We start from the raw sequence: 23,701 nt of genomic DNA, 5'->3' as shown, positions 1-23,701 counted from the left end.
GTCATGGTCGCTAAGGCTGCATTTACACCACGTTTTTTGAGCGTTTTTCAAGGTGTTTTGTCAGATGATTTTGATGCGTTTTTGTATAGTGTTTTTAAAACTTTATTTTGCTTTGGCATTAGTGCTGCTGTCAGCAGCAGGGATTTGTCATCTGTTGGTAAGGAACTGGCACCCGCCGGTGTCCTAGCAATGATGAGTTGCTTGGACAGAATTCCTGCTATCATATAAACAAAAGAGATGGCATTGTAAAAAAAACAGCATGGGATCTTCCCCCCCCCCCCCCCAACCCATACCAGGCCCTTTTGGAATATAAGGAGGACCTCACGGCAAAAAAAAAAAAAAAAAGAATGTGCAGGGTTCAACCCCAAAATCCATTACTTGTGTCTGGTATGGATTTCAAGGGAAACCCCACGCCAAAAAATTGAGTGGGGCCCCCCAAAATCCATACTAGACCCTTATCTGAGCATGCAGCTCGGCAGTCCAGGAAAGGTGGGGGGAACCACTGATCGGCCCCATGCTCCTGAGCCATACCAGGCCACATGCCCTGAACACGACGGGGGAACCCTTCCTGGCAAAGCACCTTGTCAATGAAGACAAGGGCCTCTTCCCCACAGTACTGGATTAGCGGTTGTGGGGGGCTTATCGGAATCTGGAAACCCCCCCAGATCCCGCCACCCTCCCATGTGAATGAATATGTGGTACATAGTACCCCTACTCATTCACCCAAAAAATATTACGATACAGCCAAATCTCATTTGTATGGGATGCCCTCCTCTGAACTGGACAGGGAAAAAATATTTCTTAGTAACACAGGGAATCTATTTAGGGGCCATTTTGTTGTAGTCCAACCCTCAAAACTACAACTCCCAGGGAGCCTTGCTGCTGCCAAAAAAAAAGTCAAAGGCAAAGTCTTTTAGGAAAAAAATGTTAGGACGTGCAAAAACGTGGGAAAACGCACAAAATCGTACTAATCGTGCATTTCTGTGCATTTCTATGGAGGGAAAAAAAAAAACACCCATCTGCCCGAATCCAGCTATTAAAGTAGTTCCAACTCTTTTTTTGAACTTCAAGCGTTTGGCTTCAGGCGACTTGGATCAGAGATGTGAACCATCTCCATAGAGACTGATTTTTTTTTTTTTTTCTCCCTGAGCGTATCAGAGCTTCGAGCTACAAAAAACTCAGGTGTGAATGGGGCCTAAAAAATATATTGTGGTTTCACATTCGTTTTATGTGCTAAAAGCAGACTGCTTTTGTAATATATATGCCGCATTTTGTTCCTTCAGGTTTACTGTGGCGTTGGAATTTGATGGACAGTCAGAGTTCCGTCAGATCTGTTGAAGAAGAGCACCTCCCAAATCAGGACAGTTCTATTTCAACAGCCAATAACAGTCTTCATTATCCAAAGGATCAAGATGAACCCCAAGTGTGTGCCGTAAATATGTGTCCACCAACAGACGGTGTTGATGGGACTCCCCAGTCTTTGGGGAGTCCAACAGGCCCTAGAATTGACTCTGACTCTCCTGACTGTCAACAGGCGAACCCATCCTTGACCTGTCCGCTTTGTGGTAAGACATTTACAAAGAAGTCAAAATTCTCCAAACACGTCAAGTACCACACCATCAAGAGGCCTCACTCTTGTCCTGAATGTGACAAGAGCTTCATCCGGTCTTCTGATCTGGCCAAGCACGCCATCGTTCACACCGGCGAGAAGCCGTTCGCCTGCAATGAGTGTGGTAGACGTTTTGTCAGCAAGGCCTACCTCGCCATCCACACCCGAATCCACACGGGCGAGAAGCCGTATTCGTGCTCCGAGTGCAAGAAGCGTTTTGTCAGCATCTCAGCGCTCATTGTCCACCAAAAGATTCATACAGGAGAAAAACCCCACATATGCTCGGAGTGCGGGAAGGGCTTTATTCGGAAGTCTGACCTGGTCCAGCACCAAAGGGTTCACACTGGAGAGAAGCCCTATTCCTGCGATGAGTGTGGCAAACGATTTTTCAGCAAGCCTCATCTCGTTGTCCACCAAAGAGTCCACACAGGAGAGCGCCCGTTTTCCTGCGTTGACTGTGGTAAGTGCTTCAGTAGCAAAACGCACCTGGTGGTCCATCGTCGGATTCACACCGGTGACAGGCCTTACCCGTGCCCAGAGTGCGGTAAGTGTTTCATCCGGAAGGCCGTCTTGGTCCTGCACCAGAGGAGCCATGCTGGGGAGAAGCCATATTCTTGTGCTGAGTGCGGGCGCCATTTTGCCTACAAGAACTACCTGAGCAGTCACCGCAAGATCCACCTTGGCATGAAGCCCTTCCCTTGCCCTGAATGCGGCAAATGCTTCATCAACAACTCTGAATTGGTGAAACACCGGAGGACTCATACAGGGGAACGACCCCATTTTTGTGCAGAGTGCGGCAAATGCTTCACTAAGAAGTCCCACCTCAACCGGCACTTGAGGATCCACTCCGGTGACAAGCCTTACTCCTGCAACTGGTGCAGCAAGTGCTTCATTGACAACTCTGACCTGGTTAAGCACCAGCTGACCCACACTCGGGATAAGACCTGTTCCTGCCCAGAATGTGGTAAGAGCTTCCTTAACAACTCCCACCTTGTTCTGCACAGCCGAGTCCACCACGGTGCCGAGCAGTACCCATGTCCTGAGTGTGGAAAGTGCTTTCCTACTCCCGCCCTCCTTCTGAACCACCAGAGGTCCCACACTGAGGAGAAACCATTTATCTGCAGTGAGTGTGGGAAGAGCTTTGTCCGGAATATGGATCTAGTGAAACACCTGAGGAGTCACACGGGTGAGAAGCCTTATTCTTGCACAGAGTGTGGACGCAGCTTTGCTGAGAAGTCTTACCTTCACATACACCAGAGAACTCATACTGGCGAACGGCCTTACCCCTGCCCGTTGTGTGGCAAATGTTTCATCAGCAACTCTGATCTAGCCAAGCATGTGAGGATTCATACAGGCGAGCGGCCCCATGGCTGCACTCAGTGCGGAAAACGCTTTATAAAAAAGTCACATCTCACCCGACACCAGAAGGTCCACGTGGATGTACAGATTGACTTTCCACTTTGAATCAGGAAGTCTCAGTGTTCGGGGGAAAACTAAATGGGGTCCCTAACGGCTATAGAGAAGCAAATGGGGTCCACCAAAATCAATCAGCTCAGAGGAGCAAATGGGGTCCATCAAAACCCAGCTGCTCCAACAAATTAAACGGGGCACACCAAAACTAAATAGCTATATGGGACGAGATGTGGTCTACTAAGACCCAACAGCCTGGTGAACACTAATCAGGGTCTCCCAAAACCCAACAGTAATAGAAGACTGATTGGGGTCCATCAAAATCCAACAGCTTAAAGGAGAAAAATAGGGTCCATTAAAACCCAGCTGCTCCAACAGATTAAACAAGGCCCATCAAAACTAAATAGCTATAGGGGACTAAATGTGGTCCACCAAAACCCAGAAACTTGGTAAACACTAATTGGGGTCCCCCAAAACCCAACAGCTATAGAGGAATAAATAGGGTTCACCAAAACCCAACAAGTTATAGAAGACTGGAGGAGCAAATAGAGTCCATCAAAACCCAAATTCTCTAAGATTAAACAACGCCCACCAAAACTCAATAGCTATAAGGGACTAAATGTGGTCTATCAAAACCCAGAAGCCTGTTGAACACTGATTGGGGTCCCCAAAAACTCAACAGGTATAGAGGACTAAATAGGATGCACCAAAACCTAACAGCTATAGACATACTTAATGGGGTTTAACAAAATTCAGTAGCTATAGGGGATTAAATGGGATCCATCAAACAGGTCTACCAAAACTCAATTCCTATAGGTTCTAAATGTGGTCCACTAAAATCCAACAGCTATTGCATACTAAATAGGGTCTACTAAAACCTAGTTGCCATAGAGAAACCAAAGAATGAAGAAAATTGAAATGTATAGAAATGTTTTGAGCAACCAGTCCTCGCTGAAGCCGTAGTTCCTAAATTACTTTACAATTTTGCATGAAGCCCATGATTCATAGCTATACCCCTGGTTACCTGAGTTCCCACTTAGCATTATGTACAGTATATAAAAGTATGGATCACACTTAGTCTGAGACCTATGAAGGTCCAAACCTGCCAGGATATTACATTTTGTATTTTTTGCAATTAAAAAAAATCTTTCAGCCTTCGGGCAGTGGTTATAATCCAATATTTGACCCCACAGGTCTATAGGATCCTTTTGTAAGGTACAGGAGCTGGCAAAGAAGTGGATGTCAATGTATGTATTTTGATAAAATGGTTGGAAGGCCTATAGGGTCTCCCCACAGAGGTTTGTACTAATAACTGAAGAACAAAGACTTTCTTTACTCACAAAATATATTTTCAGTGTGGACCTCCTACAATTCCATTACATTCATGTTGTAGCTTTGCCATGGTGGTTGATGGATTTCAGGCGGACAAAATCTTCCCTTGGGGGATACTTATTAACATTTCAGTCTCAGACCCAACATAGTATTAAGGCTTGCCAGTGATGGGGGGACCTGCCCAGTTACCTGCATGGCCCGCCAAAAACCCACCTCTAGTGGGATGTCCCACTCTCGGTTCACCATCACCATAATGAATGCTTTATTGAGTTATTGTGCAAATAAGGCCGGGTTCATATATGTGCAAATTGGATGCGGGTTTCTCGAGTGTAATCGGCACTCAATGAAGCCAGTTTACAGAGGTTCGGGTCAACCACGGTCCGCATTCCAAAAAGGTCCTGTGCGTGTTTGGGTCCGGTTCAGGTGTGAATTCATGCAGAAATTCAGACCTGTTTTGCACCTGAACCAGTGAACAGAAACGCACCGGACTCCATGCTGTGAACCGTGGTCGCACATATGTGAACCCGGCCTAAGGGTGACATTGTGATTCCTGGACATGGCTCGGGACACAGCATCATTGAGGCTGATGTCCAAGATGTGGGACTATCCCAGCAAATCTGGGACAGTTGGCATCTGTACATTGGAGTCATAGTGAGACTAAAGAGACCCACAATTGCTATTTAAAGTGTATGTCCCGCCAAAACTTCTTCGTTCTGGATAGAGAGGGGAAGGGTTTAGAATCCCTTTGCAGTTTTACTGCCATCCAGGGTCCATATTTCCTGTCCTGTCTATATTATCCAACAAACAACATCCTGTCCTATTATATTTCTGTCTGTGTCTGTAACGTACCTGGTGGTGGAGCCTGAAGAGTTGAGGAAGGCCTCACTTACAGTCCTCGCCTTGGAGTCCCTGTTAGGGTGACAGGGAATACTGGAGCGCAGACTGGCATGAGAGCCTGGTGAGTTTCTCGCTGGAGTGCAGATTGGCCCAAGACAGAGTCGGACAGTCTGGGTCAGCAACTATCGAGCAGATCAGGTTCAGGTGGCAGGCAGAAGAGTAGTCAGGAGTCAGGCCAAGGTCGATAACAGCACAGCGGATTTGCAGAAGGAGAAGGCAGAAGCGTAATCCAGGGACAAGCCAAGGGTCGGTACAGGCGGATTTCAGGCAGAGGCAGGATCAGGTTGGCAACAGAAAAGCAACAGGAACACAGAAATGTAGTAGACCAAACTGCACTGACACACTACACTAGTGCAGTTTAAAAAGCCCTTGTGGTGCCAATGCATGCAAGGGTACGCGCACCCGCTAACCGGCCATGAGCAGGGTTTATTAGATTTGTAGATCTGCGCACACGAATGTTCCTTTCCTAACAGTGTCCTTGTTGCAGATTTAACCTCACTTCCTGTCTGATGAAACTGTTGTCTGCAGGACAAGAAGTGAGGGTAAATTTCTCTAACAGAGCCCCCGGATACCAGCAAAACCTAACAGAGGTCTGATCTCTCCCCACTCCATCCAAAAGTAGAAGAAAATTTTTGCTTAAAATACACTTTAACCTTTAGGTGAATGGTGGTTTGTTGACTTAACCTTGCATCCCTCCACTACCTGTCTTATGAAACTGTTGTCCGCAGGACAGGAAGTGAGGGTTAATTTCTCTAACGGAGCCCTGGATACCAGCAAAACCTAACAGGGGCCTGATCCCTCCCCACTCCATCCAAAAAGTAGAAGATATTTTTAGCTTAAAATACATGTTAACTTTTAGGTGAATGTTGGCTTGTTGACTCAACCTCATGTCTCTTGCATCCCTCCAACGTTCTCTACTCCTCCCACAAAGCTGCATTGGGGACCCTTTCCTGCGCAGAATTTTTCCAGTATAGAGTTAATCAACAGGGAGCAACGCCAACTCTTGGCTTTGCAATGACTTACTGCGCAAATAAGGATGACATTTGTGATCACTGGACATGACCCGGGACACAGCATTATCGGGGCTGAAGTCCAAGATGTGGGACTATCCTGGCAAATCCGGGACGGTTGGCATCTGTATGTTGGGGTCATGGTGAGACTAATGAGACCCACAATTATTTTAAATACACTTTAACTTTTAGCTAAATGGTGGTTTGTTGACTCAACTTTGCATCCCATCAACGTTCACTGCTCCTCCCACAAAGCCTTAGTGGTGACCCTTTCCTGCGCAGAATTTTTCCAGTATTATAGAGTTTATCAACAGGGAGAAATGCCAACATTTGGCTTTGCAATGGCCGCGCCAGTTGAATGGAACCATCAGAGGGAAATATGGTTGAGCCCGGAAACAGCTGTACAAGACCTAAATCTTTTTCTAGCCTTTAATTCTCCGCCAGCCTTGGATTGAACAGCATGGAACCCATTAGGAATGGTTTAAAGGGAAAACCCCGTCTTTTATCTCATGTGTACGAAGAGTTAGGAAGCCTTTCCTTTAGAACAACCTTTACTGATAACCTTACGCATGTTTGTATATTCTATATATATATATATTTTTATAGTATATGTTCTATAGTGTTTTTAATATGTAACACTATTATTAATGCCTAGTTGAAGTTCATGTTTCATTATTTATATAAACTTTTTATTTTGAAGGACCGTCCATTGGGGTTGGTTTACTAAAGAGGTGGGTTCACTTGAATGAATAAAGAGAAGCTGTGTTCACACTATGTACCCAATCATGTGCAAGCGCCAGTCCTGTTTTTTTTTTCATATCCCCTGCACATGATTGGATATTTGATTATTATTAATATTATTATTGGGTATTTATTTGACAATTTATGCAATGTACTTTCACATCAGTCCCTGTCCCCAAGGAGCTTACAATCTAAGGTCCCTATCTGGCAGAATACACGTACAATATAAGGGCCAATTAAAGTGATTGTAAACAATTACCTTGTAAAATAAACCATTCAGTTTAAAATAGAAATAAAGGCAAAACATTTGTGTATAGATATAAAAAAAACATTATAAATACCCCCCCCCTTTTTTTTTATTTTTTATAAGTGATCACATTATCTCTGTTCTCAGCTGCATAAGAGCTGGGGGGAGGGGAAACAGCAGTACACTGGTCTTCCCAGTGAATGGCTGTGCAGGGGGGGGGGGGGGTGTCAGGACAAGTCTGATCGTTGGAGGAGAGCACAAATAGTTCTCAGCATAGCTAGGGAATTGACCACTCTGAGCTCTAATATGCTTAGTGTGGTCAGTTTTAACCACTTAACCTTAGGTGGATGTTATATGATGGCCGTAGGTTGAAGTGGAGATATCTGAATGATGGCTGCAGCTGCAGCCATCATTCAAATATGTTTCTTTTCAGCCGGTGATTCCCTGTAATGTAAAAGCAATCATAGCAGTTGTTCAACCGCTGGATTGCTTTTAGGGGCGCCCCCCTCTCGCCGCCCTCCTGTGCTTCTCTTTTCTCTCCTGTGCAATCGAGGACCTGGAAAATGAATCGGCCGGCGGTGGCAGTTTACCATAGAGCTGACTGAGGACCAGATGTTCCCTGGCCATCTCTATGACCCTTGAAGGGCCGAATGCGACGTCATGACGTCACTTCTGGCGCCGGCAGATGTAAACACTGCCGTTTTTATTTCTGGAAAGCCTGAGGTTTTTTGTTTTTTTTTATCCAGCATAGAAGAGAGATGTGGGGACTTATAGACCCCACATCTCTCCATAAAGAGGACCTGTCATGCCCTATTCTTATTACAAGGGATGTGTACATTCCTTGTATTAGGAATAAAAGTGATACAAAAAAAAATGAAAGGGAAAGTAAAAAAATAAAATAAACAGTAATAAAAAAAAAAATGTGCCCCCGTCCCTGTGATCTCACGTGCAGAAGCGGACGCATACGTAGGTCGCACCCGCTTAAGTAAGCGGTGTTCAAACCACACATGTGAGGCTGGAAGTGGTTAATAGGAAAGCAGAGGGTCTGGCAGGAACACCAGGGATTTCACATAATGGAAGCAATACAAAGAGAACAGGTGACTTTCTCATACAAGTACATGGTACAGCAGCCACATATCAGGAATATGAAGTGTTGGGTTTACACAGCCCATAGCTCTTAAAGGGCCTTTGTCATTTGAAAAAAAAAAAAAAAAAAAAAAAAAAAAGTTTTTTTTTTATTATTGCATTTAAGTCCAAATATGAGATCTGAGGTCTTTTTGACCCCAGATCTCATATTTAAGAGGACCTGTCATGCTATTTTTTTATTACAACGTATGTCTACATTCCTTGTAATAGGAATAAAAGTGACCCAATTAAAAAAAAAAACAGTTTTAAAATCAATAAAATAAAGTAAAATAAATAAGAAAAAAAAAATTTAAAGTGCCCCGTCCCGATGAGCTCACGCGCAGAAGCGAACGCATACTTGAGCAGCGCCCCCATATGAAAGTGGTGTTCAAACCACACATGTGAGGTATCGCCGCGATCATTAGAGTGAGAGCAATAATTCTAGCCCTAGACCTCCTCTATAACTCAAAACATGCAACCTGTAGAATTTTTTAAACATTACCTATGGAGATTTTTAAGGGTAAAAGTTTGACGCCATTCCACGAGCGGGCACAATTTTGAAGCGTGACATGTTGGGTATCAATTTACTTGTCGTAACATTATCTTTCACAATATAAAAAAGAATTGGGCTAACTTTACTGTTGTCTTATTTTTTAATTAAAAAAAGTGAACTTTTTCCAAAAAAAAGTGCGCTTGTAAGACCGCTGCGCAAATACGGTGTGAAAGTATTGCAATGACCTCCATTTTATTCTCTAGGGTGTTAGAAAAAAAAAATGTATAATTTTTGGGGGTTCTAAGTAATTTTCTAGCAAAAAAACTTGTTTTTAACTTGTAAACACAGAGTCTGAAAAACAGGCTTGGTCCTTAAGTGGTTAACTTACCAGCATTGGTGGTCTGTGGAGTGTGGGAAGAAACCAAAACCGGAAATCACGCAAGAGCATGCAAACTCCATGCAGGTGGTGTCCTGGTTGGAATTGGGACTGAGTGCCCCGGTGCTGCACGGCTGAAGCACTGCCCATTTAAAGCTCACCCAGGTTCACACTATGTATTGACATTCACTTTGGTAGGTGAGCAGCCTCTACCCCTTTAGTAAATCAAGGCCACTGTGTATTATTACTATGGACTTTATGTAGCCGTGTTTGACCTACAATATAATGGAAATATACCTTTCCGTCTTCTTTGTGTCTTTGATTGGGCATCTCCCTCGTCAGCTCTTGATTGGTCTATGACCCCCAGTAGCCATGGTACCATGACAGCCTGGGGCTCTGCTTAAAGTGGCTGTAAACCTCAGACATGAATTATGAACAAAGCATATCCCTCTATAGTGTGTACTTGTCTCAATCCAGAGCACTAAGTGTCATTTCTGTCTGCTGCTTCGTTCATCTGCTATCAGCATGAGTCACTTCTGACAAGTTTTCTTGACACCAAGAGAAAAAGGTGACAGCCTCGGCTCCGTTCCTGTGTGCTGTGTGAAGGATGGTGTATCTCTTCCCTCCAATCAGCTCTCAGAGCTCTCCTCACTGAGCTCTGCAGTGTGTGACTTTTATCTCCCCGCCCCCCTGCTTTCTGACAGCTCAGACAAGCTGTATGAATTCGGGATTTTGACTGGTTGTAGAGAAGAGAAGACAGCAGATAAACAGGTACAACTGATGGCAGAGGATTTGTCTCATCTCTGTGTATCGACTGAGGCCAGTCAATTCACTGGGTATATCTAAGGGTTTACAAAGCTTTACATATTGTACATTCACATTGGTTTCTGCCCTCTAGGAGCTTACAATCTAAATCCCGTATATCACACGTATACTAGGGCCAATTTAGACAGGAGCCAGTTGACCAGTATGTCTTTGGGGTATGAGGGGAAACCAGAAAACAAGGAGGAAACCCATGCAGGCACAGGCAGAATGTGCAGACTCCATGCAGATAGTATCCTGCCTGGTATTCTAACCAAGTTCCCCAGTGTTGCAAGGTCCAAGCGCTACCCACTGAGCCTCCATACTGCTCCTCTTTGGGCAGATCTGCCTGGCACCCCTCCCCATTTTACAGTCTTCATGAATTCCAATAGAGGATCCTTTAAGACACCAATGTTATCCTACCTGCATTGTGGTGTCACCCTACACCCAAATAGGCTGCTTTATGCTGTTCATTTTCTTGATATGCAACAAGCTTTATTGCAAATTGTTCAAACTCACAAAGCCAAGCTGTGGACTATCGCTCACTGCCAGACCCTCTGATACTCCTTCAATGCATTTCTCCCCAATAGTATCCTTGTGATGAAGGGGAGGAACGGATCCCAGTAGGTATGCATCCCGTGGCCGGTTGATAATCTTTAAGACCGCCCGGAGTGGGATCATCTTTATGTTGTCACCCTAGTTGGTTTTCCAAAGGAATTGGTAAAGAATTTATTTAAGGGAGGAGAACCAGGCAAATCTCCTGATATTAGAGCCTCTGGTGGACCCTGAAACAGGCTCAGCCTTTTTTGTCTCCATCCATCTCACATGATGGTATTCAACCCAAGGTGAAGTGTCGGAGGTCGAGTTGTGCTGCACCGATCAGGAGCTTGCTGTACCACACTGATCAGGAGCCTGCTGTACTGCACTGATCAGGAGCCTGATGTACCACACTGATCAGGAGCCTGATGTACCACACTGATCAGGAGCCTGCTGTACCACACTGATCAGGAGCCTGATGTACCACACTGATCAGGAGCCTGCTGTACCACACTGATCAGGAGCCTGATGTACCGCACTGATCAGGAGCCTGCTGTACCACACTGATCAGGAGCCTGATGTACCACACTGATCAGGAGCCTGATGTACCACACTGATCAGGAGCCTGCTGTACCACACTGATCAGGAGCCTGATGTACCACACTGATCAGGAGCCTGATGTACCACACTGATCAGGAGCCTGCTGTACCACACTGATCAGGAGCCTGATGTACCGCACTGATCAGGAGCCTGCTGTACCACACTGATCAGGAGCCTGATGTACCACACTGATCAGGAGCCTGATGTACTGCACTGATCAGGAGCCTGCTGTACCACACTGATCAGGAGCCTGATGTACTGCACTGATCAGGAGCCTGCTGTACCGCACTGATCAGGAGCCTGATGTACTGCACTGATCAGGAGCTTGCTGTACCACACTGATCAGGATCCTGATGTACCACACTGATCAGGAGCCTGATGTACTGCACTGATCAGGAGCCTGCTGTACCACACTGATCAGGAGCCTGATGTACTGCACTGATCAGGAACCTGCTGTACCACACTGATCAGGAGCCTGATGTACTGCACTGATCAGGAGCTTGCTGTACCACACTGATCAGGAGCCTGATGTACCGCACTGATCAGGAGCCTGATGTACTGCACTGATCAGGAGCCTGCTGTAGCACACTGATCAGGAGCCTGATGTACTGCACTGATCAGGAGCATGCTGTACCACACTGATCAGGAGCCTGATGTACTGCACTGATCAGGAGCTTGCTGTACCACACTGATCAGGAGCCTGATGTACCGCACTGATCAGGAGCCTGATGTACCGCACTGATCAGGAGCCTGATGTACCGCACTGATCAGGAGCCTGATGTACCGCACTGATCAGGAGCCTGATGTACCGCACTGATCAGGAGCCTGCTGTACTGCACTGATCAGGAGCTTGCTGTAGCACACTGATCACAAGCCTGATGTACTGCACCGATCAGGAGCCTGCTGTACTGCACCGATCAGGAGCCTGCTGTACTGCACTGATCAGGAGCCTGCTGTACTGCACTGATCAGGATTCTGCTTTAGGTCATATGAGCTACAGAAAAGTTTGTGCCTCCTCAATTCAATAATTGAGAGCCTTCAGAGAAGAAAAAAAAAGGCAAACTCTGATAACATCAGCTGCAGAGAGTCTGGGACTTTTCACTTCAGCAGCCCAAAGCCTGCAGAAGAAGGGACACGTTATCTGAGCCATAAAGTTTCTTGTGACATATTTTTCACTGCTGGGGCCCTACAGAAAAAAGGGGAGGCGTCCACTTGTCTAAGCTGCTGGGAATCTTGTAACTTCTCTTCATTAATCTGGAGCCTGTGGGGGGGGACAGGGATTCTAGTTATCTCTCTACTGCAGAGAGCCTTGTAACTTCTCTCTATTCAGCTGGAGCCTGTGGGAGGAAAACAGAGGGCTTCTGGGTATCTCTGCTGCAGCGAGCCTGGTAACTAGGGTTGCCACCTTTTCTTCAAGACAAACCCCAACACTTTAGCGGCACACAGCAATTTTTGTTATACATATATTTTGCTAATAAATAAAATTTCTAATCATATGAAGTTAATAACAAGAGTCCCTCTTTACATCAGAGTCCACAGAGTTCACCTTTTACATCTGAACTTTACAGCAGAGTTCCCTTTCACTGTAAGGGGGGACTCTGCAGACTCTGATGTAAGGGAGAACTCTGGGGACTCTGAAATAAGGGATGCTCTGGGAACCCTGATTTAAGGGGGAGCACTGAGAACTCTGATGTACGGAGAGGACTGTGATGTAAGGGGGAACACTGTGGCCTCTGGTGTAAAGGGGAACTCTGAGAAACCTGATTTACCTTAGTGTACTCACTCAGAGGCAGGAGAGAGAAGGGGGAGCATTCAGTCACAGACAGGGATGGATGGTGAGCTCACTCACCCCTTGGCAGTCAGCACCTCTCATACAGATCTGTCTCAGGCTGCTGGACTTCAAATTTTCGGCCCCCACTTTCCTTTTCTTAGGCAAAGCCCTGGGGATTGGAGTGTGGACAGACACAGAGGGGTAGAGGCGGGAGGAAGAGATGCAGATCGAGCCGTCTCTCCTCTCCAGTCTGTGTGTATTTGGGGGGAATTGTTAGTGTTGGCTTTGGGCAGCATGTAACAGACACTCTCAGCTTAGACAACTGCAGCCAGCAACCCTGTTGGGAAGTCATAGTCCAGTCTGAATAAGGTGTCCGGGTTTTAGGCAGTCTGAAACCCGGATGCATGATTCCAAACCCAAACTGTCCGGGTGAATCCCGGACAGGTGGCAACCCTACTGGTAACTCGCTGCAGCGGGGGAGGGGGGGTGATAGGAAGATTCTGGTTATCTTTGCTGCAGAAAGCCTTGCCACTACTCACTCCACCAGTCAGGAAAAAGTATTTTTTGGTTACCCACTTATGAAAATCTTGAGATTTGCTCTCTGCTGGCCCTTCAACTTGTCAGTGTAGAGAGGAGGTCAATTAAAGGGGTAGTAAACTGTCGTGGTTTATTTTTTCTCTACAGGTAAGCTTATAAAAAAAAAAAAAAGCTTACCTTTAGGTAAAATGAATATCTCCTAAACCTGCACCGTTTAGGAAATATTCTAGTGACGTCACCGGTGCATGTGCTCTGAAGGAACATCATACTCGTGCCGTGACTCCTCCGCGCATGTGTGTCAGTGACGTCATCGCAGCTTGGGTAGTCAAATGGCCGGAGTCCGCGAACCTGGAAGGGAGAACCTGGAAGGAAGAACCTGGAGGGAAGATCGGGGTAAGATGGAAGCCTCTGCAGCGGTGACATACTGGCCAACATACATAATGTAACACAGCCTATAGCTACCTAAACTGGACTCCAGCCTTCCCTTCAGTCTTGCACGGTTGTACAATTTGCTAAGAACGATCACTGCATGAATCGCAGCCTGCCTATGCAGCCAGCAAATGCGGCTGCTTGTACCTACTGTATAGTTATAATTATAAAATATAGAGTGATAAGAAAGAAAGAAAAAAACACATCATATAAATGATAAAAACATAATAAATACATTTGTATAAATGAAGATTTTTTTTTTTTTAATATCTTTATAATAATAAGTAATTGTAATAATGGTAACAATAAAATACATTTCACTTACTTTATTATTTACACTATTTATTTTATAAAATGTTTAATTATGTTATACAATATTTTATATATTATAATATTCATATTATAACAATATTAATATAAAATAATTAAATATTAAAATATAATAATATTCTAACTTTTATGATATAATATTATTATACAGGATTTATATAGCGCCAAAAGTTTGCGCAGCGCTTTACAATATAAAGGGAGACAATACAGCGACAATACAAATCAATACAAGAGGGTTAGAGGAGCCCTGCCCCTGTGAGCTTGCAATCTAAGAGGGAGGGGGCTGGTGAAACAAGAGGTAGTGACTGTGAGAGATGAACTGATGAGTGAAGTAGAAGATGTGGTTGCTAGCTGGAGGCAGGATAGGCTTTCCTGAAGAGTGGACAGAGTAGGAGATAACCGGACAGATTGGGGTAGTGAGTTCCAGAGGATGGGAGAGATTCTGGAGAAGTCCTGGAGACGAGCATGGGAGGAGGAGACAAGGGAGCTAGAGAGCAGAAGGAGGAGCGAAGAGGACGGTGGGGTGATATTTGGCGATAAGACTAGTGATGTAGCGCGGGGCAGAATTGTAAATAGCTCTGTATGTAATTTATTATTTTGTAATATATAATATATAATTATATAGTAATAATATAATATATATATTATATAATAATTATTTTGTAATATATTATAATATGTTTGAATTATATTATTTTTTATTATATTATAATATTTCTAAAATATTTTATAATATTTATTTAATAATAATACATCATATATATATATATAAAATGTTTAGTAAAATATTTTATAACATTTTCTAAAACATTTATTATTGAATCATTATTCAAATTATTTCCCCCAAATTTGGCCACATTACCCTTTAAAGGACTAAGTTGCCAGAAAGTCAATTCCATCCAATGCTGCAGTTTGTTATTTGACCACTAGATGCCACCAGAGACCGCACGCTTTCCATCTCTGCGTTTCAGCCGACTTTCTGGTGTTTGCGTTCCACCCTGGATGGTGATGCTCACCTGGTGGAACGCAAACCCGGAAGTGCTGTCAGTTGACCCGGAAGTCCATTGTACAGCTAGAAATGACCCTGAATGCAGTTTATTATGTATTGTAGAAGATGTGAAGTGACAGGAGAGTACCTGGTGAGTACCAGGTGTAGCAACAGTGCTCAGTTATATATGTCTTGTGCTGACAATAAATTAAGGAATTATTATTAATATTATGATCTAATTGATAGGAGAATTGATTTATCCAGATAATTGTTTTGGTTCTCCGGGGTAAGGCCAGCAATGGGGGAGGGGGGTACCTGCCCAAAGGGCTTATGGAACAATTTCTCGTATAAACAGTAAAGAAGAGACTTCTTGTCTACGCGGATCTCACACGTGGTGAGTAGAGAAGACCTTGGGCGTGCTCTGAACCCTACCCTAGCCAAATTCTCAACTCCCTCTCATTTATACTCCAGTGAGCTGCGGGCCGGGTCATTCCCACTCCACAATTCATGTAAACAAAGAAGTGGGGTGCGGGGTGGGAACGATGTGGCCTGCAGCTCATTGGAGTAAAAAAAAAAAGGCGTATGATCTGCTAGAGATGGGTTCGGAGGACATCTAATCTCATCTCTAGTCATGAGCTTTTTCCTCGTTGCCCCATACCACCGCCTGGCTTCCTGAGCTTTCTACGCCCCCATGAGATATGAGGAGAGCATGTGTCCACCCCTACTAGGAAGCTGGTGATGTACATTCTGGCTTCCTGAGCTCCTTACGCCCCCATGATTTAGTCTCTGGTCTTGGAGGGGGGGGGGGGGTTCATGTGTTTACTACTACTACAAGGAAGCTGGCTGTGTACCTTTTGGCCTCCTGAGCTTTCTATTCCTCCATGAGTCAGCCTCTGGCCTGTGGGTAGCCTGTTTCTACCCCTACTAGGAAGCTGACTGTGTACGTTCTGGTTTCCTGAGCTCCCTGAACCCCCAAAAGTCCGCCTCAGGCCCGGGGGGGAGCGTGTGTCTACACCTTCTAGGAAGCTAGCTATGTACGCTTTGGTTTCCTGAGCTCCTTATGCCCCCATTATTTAGCCTTGGGCCTAGGGGTTCATGTGCCTACCCCTACTAGGTTACTGGCTATATATCTTTTGGCTTTGTGAGCTCCTTACAACCTCAAAAAAAATATATAATGTTTGTGGGTTCTAAGCAATTTTCCAGCAAAACAACCACCATTTTATTCTCTATGGCCCCTACTAAAAAAATATATATATATTATATATATATGTTTGGAGGTTCTAAGTAATTTTCTAGCAAAAAAATACTGATTTTTAATGTCAGATAAGGCCTGGTCTTTAAGTGTTTACTGTTGTTAAACAGCCCCTCAGGGTAATGTTCGTATTTTTACGCCTTTATATTTTATGCATGCTTCTAATTTTTTATTTCCTCCATCAGGATTGTCCAGTACCCATAAGTTAAACCATGATCTGGATATCACTTCTCATATTAAGGAGAAACTCCTACCATGTACAGAAGGTCACCTCCCGTAGTCTCACAACCACACTCCTACCCAAAGAGTAAAACAGGATCCCCCATACCATGAAGTAGACGGATGTGAACAACTTAGACAACATAGAGGTGACAAAATGAAGGAACAATCAGTTTGGTCTACTAAAAAGGACCCTAACTTAGGCACTAAAGCATATATCTCTGACACTTCACCATCCTCCAATTCCATATCTACTCATATGAAGGAGGATCCCAGCTCAGATGAAGACAGGCTCATTGGCAACGAGGATGCACCCGAAGATCCTACACAACTTAATTGGATCTACGTCAAAGTTAAGGATGAAACTTCTTCAAGTGAAGATGAGAACGTTGCCAGCAGGGACACTTCTACAACCACCGGTCTTCCAGAGGAGCAAAATGTGTCTAGCGAGGGCAAAGAGAAACCACCAATGCTATCCTACAGGACATATGACTGCTCTAAGTGTGGCACAGCCTTCGAGAACTACCTGGATTTTGTTGCCCATCAGGCTGACCACCCAAGGACAGAGATGGCTTGCTCGGAATGTGGGAAGCAGTTCCCATATAAATCACAGCTGATAAGACATCAGCGGACTCACACGGGAGAGAAACCGTACCACTGTCCAAAGTGTGGGAAATGTTTTACTTGTAAGTCAGAGGTCTTCAAACACCAGGTGACCCACACCCGGGAGAAGTCTTACATCTGCACCGAGTGCGGGAAGCAGTTCATGAGGCAGTCAAGTCTGATCAACCACCGGATCACACACACCGACAACAAGCCTTTTTCCTGTTCCGAGTGCGGGAAGTGCTTTAAGTGGCAGTACAATCTCTCGTTACACCAGAGAATTCACACTGGGGAAAAACCTTATAATTGTTCAGAGTGCGGCAAGTGTTTCACATGCCGGTCAAACCTTATCTATCACCATCGGACTCACACTGGGGAGAAGCCATTTACCTGTCCCAAATGTGGGCAGTGCTTCGCGTTCCGACCACAACTCACCAGACACGAAAGAACACATCAGTGAGCTGACTCAGAAGCCGCTATTTCGTTCTAGTATCGCTGTTAAAGAGGGTGTTCGGGATAGACCACAGACACGTCTCCATTTGCTCTGCTGCCAGACTGGGTGAGAACCGTCATGTCTGGATACTGACAGCAACCCAAGGCTTATAGGACTAGATAGGGTAGTTCATTGGGTGTTTCCCACACATTTGCTCTTGGTTTCCCTTGAGGCTTGGATATGAGGTGTCTGTACATTCTTCCTCTTTTAGGACTATGCATACCTAGACAATACGAGAGTATATGCTGACATAATAATTGCTGTGATACCAGTGCTTCCAATTGCCATCTAATGTCTCTGCCACTTAAAGAATAAGCACATAAAAGATATACCTCAGTTCTTTTAATATATCCAAGCAAGCAAGTCTGTTAACATAGCCTTTCACTTGGTTCCATGTTCCTACTGTCCCCAGTGAGCTAGAGATAATCACGGATCATTCCATTTTAGATTTCCTTGAAAAAACAGGACTTGTAATGCCCAGTTGTACAAGAGTTCAGAGAATATAGCTGGCAAGTGTAGCTTCACCTATAGCAGCCCTCGTTCTACTAAAGGCAAAACCTCCTGGTATTTGGTTGCCCCCAGGACTTATTATACAATGATACAATGCAAATTCTCTGGCCTCGTAGCACAAGAGGCTGTGCATAGGCAGAACAGTACCTGAGACTCAGGAAGATATAGATGTTTGCAAATAATGGTGGTTACAGGTGCCTAGGCTAGAGAGTAGTCAGAGGGACATGGCAAAAGGTTAGTCCAGGAAGTATGAAGAAACATGATCAGAAGCGTGCAAGAGGTCAGTGCAGGCAGCAGACACAGACATGGTCATTAAACAGGCAGGGGGGTTGGTCCAGGCAGCAGGCAGAGACATGATTGGTCCAGGCAGCAAACAGAGAAGTGGTGAGTAAACAGGCAGATCAGTCTAGGAAGCAGACAGAGGCGTGATCATTAAACAAGCAAGAGGTTGATCCAGGCAGGAGGAAGAGATTTGGTCAGTAAACAGACAAGAGGTCAGTCCAGGTAGCAGGCAGGGATGCGGTCAGTAAACAAGCAAAAGGTCGATTCGGGCTGCAGGGAGAGACATGATCAGTAAACAGGCAAGAGGTCAGTCCAGGAAGAGACGTGGCTAATAAACAGGCAAGAGTTTGGTCCAGGCAGAGACCTGGCTCGTAAATAGGCAAAAGGTCAGTCCAGGTACAGGCAGAGATGCGGTCAGTAAAAAGGCAAGAGGTCAGTCCAGGTAGCAAGCATGGACATGGTCAGTTAACAAAAAAAAGGTCAATCCAGGCAGCAGGAAGAGAGATGGTCAGTAAACAGGCAAGAGGTCAGTCAAGGCAGCAGGCAGACACATGGTCAGTAAAGAGGCAAAAGGTCAGTCCAGGTAACAGGCAGGGATGTGGTCAGTAAATAAACAAAAGGCTGATCCAGACAGCAGGGAGAGATATAGTCAGTAAACAGGCAAGAGGTCAGTCCAGGCAGAGAAGTGGCTAATACACAGGCAAGAGGTCAGTCCAGGTACAGGCAGAGGTGTGGTCAGTAAATAGGCAAGAGGTCAGTCCAGGCAGCAAGCATGGACATGGTCAGTAAACAGGCAAGAAATCAATCCAGGTAACAGGCAGAGATGTGGTCAGTAAGCATGCAAGAGGTCAGTCCAGGCAGAAGGAAGAGACATGGGCAGTAAACAGGCAAGAGGTCAGTCCAGGCAGAGACGTGGCTAGTACACAGGCAAGAGGTCAGTCCAGGTACAGGCAGAGGTGTGGTCAGTAAATAGGCAAGGGGTCAGTCCAGGCAGCAAGCATGGACATGGTCAGTAAACAGGCAAGAAGTCAATCCAGGTAACAGGCAGAGATGTGGTCAGTAAGCTTGCAAGAGGTCAGTCCAGGCAGAAGGAAGAGACATGGGCAGGAGGTCAGTCAAGGCAGCAGGAAAAGACATGGTCAGTTAACAGGCTGGAGGTCAGTCCAGGTAGCAGGCAGGGACTTGGTCAGTAAACAAGCAAGAGGTTGATCTAGGCAGCAGGTAGAGACGTGGCCAGTAAACAGGCAAGAGGTTAGTCCAGGTAGCGGGCAAAGACATGGCCAGTAAACAGGCAAAAGGTCAGTCCAGGCAGCAGGCAGAGACATGGTCACTAAATACACAAGAGGTCAGTCCAGGCAGAGAAGTGGCTAGTAAACAGGCAAAAGGTCGGCCCAGGTACAGGCAGAGATGTGGTTAGTAAATTGTACATTTAGCAAGCATTGACACAGTCAGTAAACAAGCAAGAGTTTGATCCATGTAGCAGGAAGAGATATGGTCAGTAAACAGGCAAAAGGTCAGTCCTGGCAGCAGGCAAAGACATGGTCACTCAGTAGACAAGAGGTCAGTCCATACAGCAGGAAGAGATGTGGTTAGTAAATTGGCAAGAGGTTGGTTCAGGAAGCAGGCAGAGACTTGGTCAGTAAACAGGCAAAAGGCCAATTTAGGCAACAAGCAGAGACATGATCAGTAACTGGTAAAGGGTGGGTCCAGGCAGCAGGCAGAATCATGGTTAAAATACAGGCAAGGGTTGATGCCCAGGCAGATCAGGTATAGGTAGTGGCAGCTAGTAGGGATGGGCGAACGGTTCGGGACGAACTTTGGTTGTTCAGACGTTTGGCGAACAACGAACATTATGCGGTGTTCGTGTCAAATTCGAAAGCCGCGGAACCCCGTTAAAGTCTATGGGACACTAACATGAAAAACCAAAAGTGCTCATTCTAAAGGCTTATTTGCAAGTTATTGCCATAAAAAGTGTTTGGGGACCCGGGTCCTGCCCCAATGGTACATGTATCAATGCAAAAAAAAGTTTTAAAAACGGCCATTTATCGGGAGCAGTGATTTTAATGATGCTTAAAGTGAAACAATAAATATAGGAAAGGAAAAAAGTCATTTAAAACTCTTTGCAGCTGTAATGAATTGTCGGGTCTCGGCAATATGAAGGGTCTGGTATGGATTTTGGGGGGGACCCCTACGCCATTTTTTTTTATTTGGCGCAGGGTTCCCCTAATATCCATACCAGACCTGAAAGGCCTTGTATGGATTTTAGGGGGACCCCCCACGCAATTTTTTTTTTATTTTTGGTTTGGGCTTCCCCTTAATATTCATACCAGACCCAAAGGGCCTGGTAATGGACTGGGGGGGATCCCATGCTTTTTTTTTTTAATGATTTTTATCTATATTGCCGGGACCTGACAGTATATTACAGCCGCAATGAGTTTTAAATGACTTTTTTTCCTTTAGAAATGTCATTTTGCTGCGGTACTGTTCTAAACACGTGAAAACTGCGCCACTTTACAGGCATACTATAGACACCCCCCAGACAAAATATTTAAAGGAATATTTAATTTTTATTGTTTCACTTTACGCATTATTAAAATCACTGCTCCCGAAAAAACGTCAGTTTTTAAAACTTTTTTTTGCATTGATACATGTCCCCTGGGGCAGGACCCAGGTCCCCAAACACTTTTCATGGCAATAACTTGCATATAAGCATTTTTAACATGAGGACTTTTGATTATTCATGTTCGTGTCCCATAGACTTTAATGGTGTTCTTCCGAATTTTTTGTCTGTTCGCAAGTTCTGGAGCAAACCGAACCGGGGGTGGGGGGGGGGGGGGTGTTCGGCTCATCCTTAGCAGCTAGTTTGGCATATGGGAAAACAAAGTCACAAGCACATACAGGCAGATTCTTTCTCCGATACAAAGTTGCATGTGAAGAGCACATGGTCTTCACCATTGGCAGCCCCATTGATGGCTCCAACACAGCTACAGAAAAGTGAAGGGTAAGGTAATGGGGGCTACAACTTTTGTTAAATGTTCTATACATAATAAAAAGACAGTCTGGGTCTTCATCACATGATAGAAACAATTCCATTTTTTAGTGTTTAATAAACATTTTTCCAACTGTTTTGCTTTTTGCTACCATACTACTATGACCTACATAACTTCATTTCAATGGCACCTATAAGCCATTGTTTTCTAAAGCCCTCAGGTTGCAACCATGGCAACTGTATACAAGAATCCCCTATATCCTTAAACACTTGCAGCTGTAACTGGCTTGCTGTCTCTTCCAAAAGTCTGTTCTAAACTCCTGATCGACCAACTGCTGCATTAAAAATGGTATCCCATCCATAGGCCTAAGCTTACTACACTTGGAGTTCAATAACGGGGAGATACCTACAAAGGGGGCTGTGTGCCTAAGGTTGTAGACAGGGTTGCCAACCGCCAGTAAATTTACTGACAGTTTGTAAAAATCTGCGATTTTTTTACAACTGCCAGTAAATATCAGGGGCTGATGATTTCATGCTGTGCTGACTTTTTAGGTGTAAATCAAGCAAATGACTTTGTTATAGGTATTGTCAGCGTTTCCACATCATGTTTATACTGTTCAAATATTCACTTTGTTAGTTTCAATAGATGTTCTGAAATTTCTCAGGTTGCCAGTAAAAAATGTGCTCCACCAGTAATTTCCCAGGTTTTTGTCAGTAAAAAATGCTGCGGGAGGTTGGCAACCCTGGTTGTAGAGGATATACACTATCTTACCAAAAGTATTGGGACGCCTGCCTTTACACTCACATGAACTTTAATGGCATCCCAGTCTTATGCCCTGTACACACGGTATTGATCGGACATTCCGACAACAAAATCCTAGGATTTTTTCCGACGGATGTTGGCTCAAACTTGTCTTGCATACACACAGTCACACAAAGTTGTCCGAAAATCCGATCATTCTGAACGCGATGACGTAAAACACGTACGTCGAGACTATAAATGGGGCAGTAGCCAATAGCTTTCTTCTCTTTATTTATTCTGAGCATGCGTGGCACTTTGTCCGTCGGATTTGTGTACACACGATCGGAATTTCCAATAACGGATTTTGTTGTCGGAAAATTTTATAGCCTGCTCTCAAACTTTGTGTGTCGGAAAATCCGATGGAAAATGTGTGATGGAGCCCACACACGGTCGGAATTTCTGACAACAAGGTCCTATCACACATTTTCCGTCGGAAAATCCGACCGTGTGTACGGGGCATAAGTCCGTAGGGTTCAATATTGAGTTGGTCCACCCTTTGCAGCTATAACAGCTTCAACTCTTTTGGGAAGACAACCTTGGGATGACAAGGTTTAGGAGTGTGTCTATGGGAATGTTTGACCATTCTTCCAGAAGTGCATTTGTGAGGTCAGGCACTGATGTTGGACAAGAAGGTCTGGCTCGCAGTCTCTGCTCTAATTCATCCCAAAGATGTTCTATCGGGTTGAGGTCAGGACTCAGTTCAGTTCCTCCATCCCAAACTCCCTCATCCATGTCTTTATGGACCTTGCTTTGTGTACTGGTCCAAATTATTTAGTGGAGGGGGGATTATGGTGTGGAGGTGTTTTTTGGGGGTTGGGCTTGGCCCCTTAGTTCCAGTGAAGGGAGCTCCTAAGGCATCAGCATACCAAGACATTTTGGATAATTTCATGCTCCCAACTTTGTGGGAACAGTTTGGGGATGACCTCTTCTTGTTCCAACATGACTGCACATCAGTGCACAAAGCAAGGTCCAGAAAAGCTCTGAGAGAAGGTAATTACAGGCATAGTTTTACACAAACGGGTACACAGTGTATTATGACTTCATAAAAGAGAGGGGCTGGCAGTATTTTTTTTTACTTAGCCACTTTAAACCTGAATTCCAACAATTCAGCCGCAGGCACACTATGAGTTAAGTCCAAGGAGGTGCATGACATCCCCTGAACTTCTATTATTTACTTCTGACAGGTTTGTGGCTCTGCCGGAGCATACACCGTCACCTAGGGCTGTGAAAGAGGAGAGGGAGGTACACAGAGCAGCTATGTTCTCCTTTCCAATCTGCTGCCCATTCAGAGAAGCCTTTTCATTTTATGAATGAATGC

At 44.8% G+C, this 23,701-nt stretch overlaps 3 protein-coding genes across 3 annotated transcripts in view; 2 read left to right on the top strand and 1 right to left on the bottom strand.

Moving 5' to 3' along the window:
- The window catches only part of LOC141106742 (uncharacterized), a 168,525-nt gene that overhangs the window by 37,210 nt on the left and 107,614 nt on the right, over positions 1 to 23,701 (bottom strand). The window lies entirely within an intron of this gene.
- LOC141105431 (uncharacterized) overlaps positions 1 to 23,701 on the top strand; it is a 101,131-nt gene that overhangs the window by 6,854 nt on the left and 70,576 nt on the right. The window contains exon 8 of the mRNA XM_073595287.1: positions 1,284 to 3,070. Within this exon, the coding sequence (XP_073451388.1) occupies positions 1,284 to 3,070 (1,787 nt within the window). The remainder of the gene's footprint in view (positions 1 to 1,283; positions 3,071 to 23,701) is intronic.
- Positions 15,253 to 20,562, top strand: LOC141106452 (uncharacterized). The gene is made up of 2 exons (XM_073597238.1): positions 15,253 to 15,384; positions 16,671 to 20,562. The coding sequence occupies exon 2, from the start codon at positions 16,862 to 16,864 to the stop codon at positions 17,765 to 17,767; it is 906 nt and encodes a 301-aa protein (XP_073453339.1). The 5' UTR covers positions 15,253 to 15,384; positions 16,671 to 16,861; the 3' UTR covers positions 17,768 to 20,562.

The sequence above is a fragment of the Aquarana catesbeiana genome, linkage group LG08, assembly GCF_042186555.1.
Source record: "Aquarana catesbeiana isolate 2022-GZ linkage group LG08, ASM4218655v1, whole genome shotgun sequence".
Taxonomy (NCBI): Eukaryota; Metazoa; Chordata; class Amphibia; order Anura; family Ranidae; genus Aquarana; species Aquarana catesbeiana.
The sequence above is the reverse complement of the archived record's forward strand: the minus strand, read 5'-3'. Positions and strand labels throughout refer to the sequence as shown.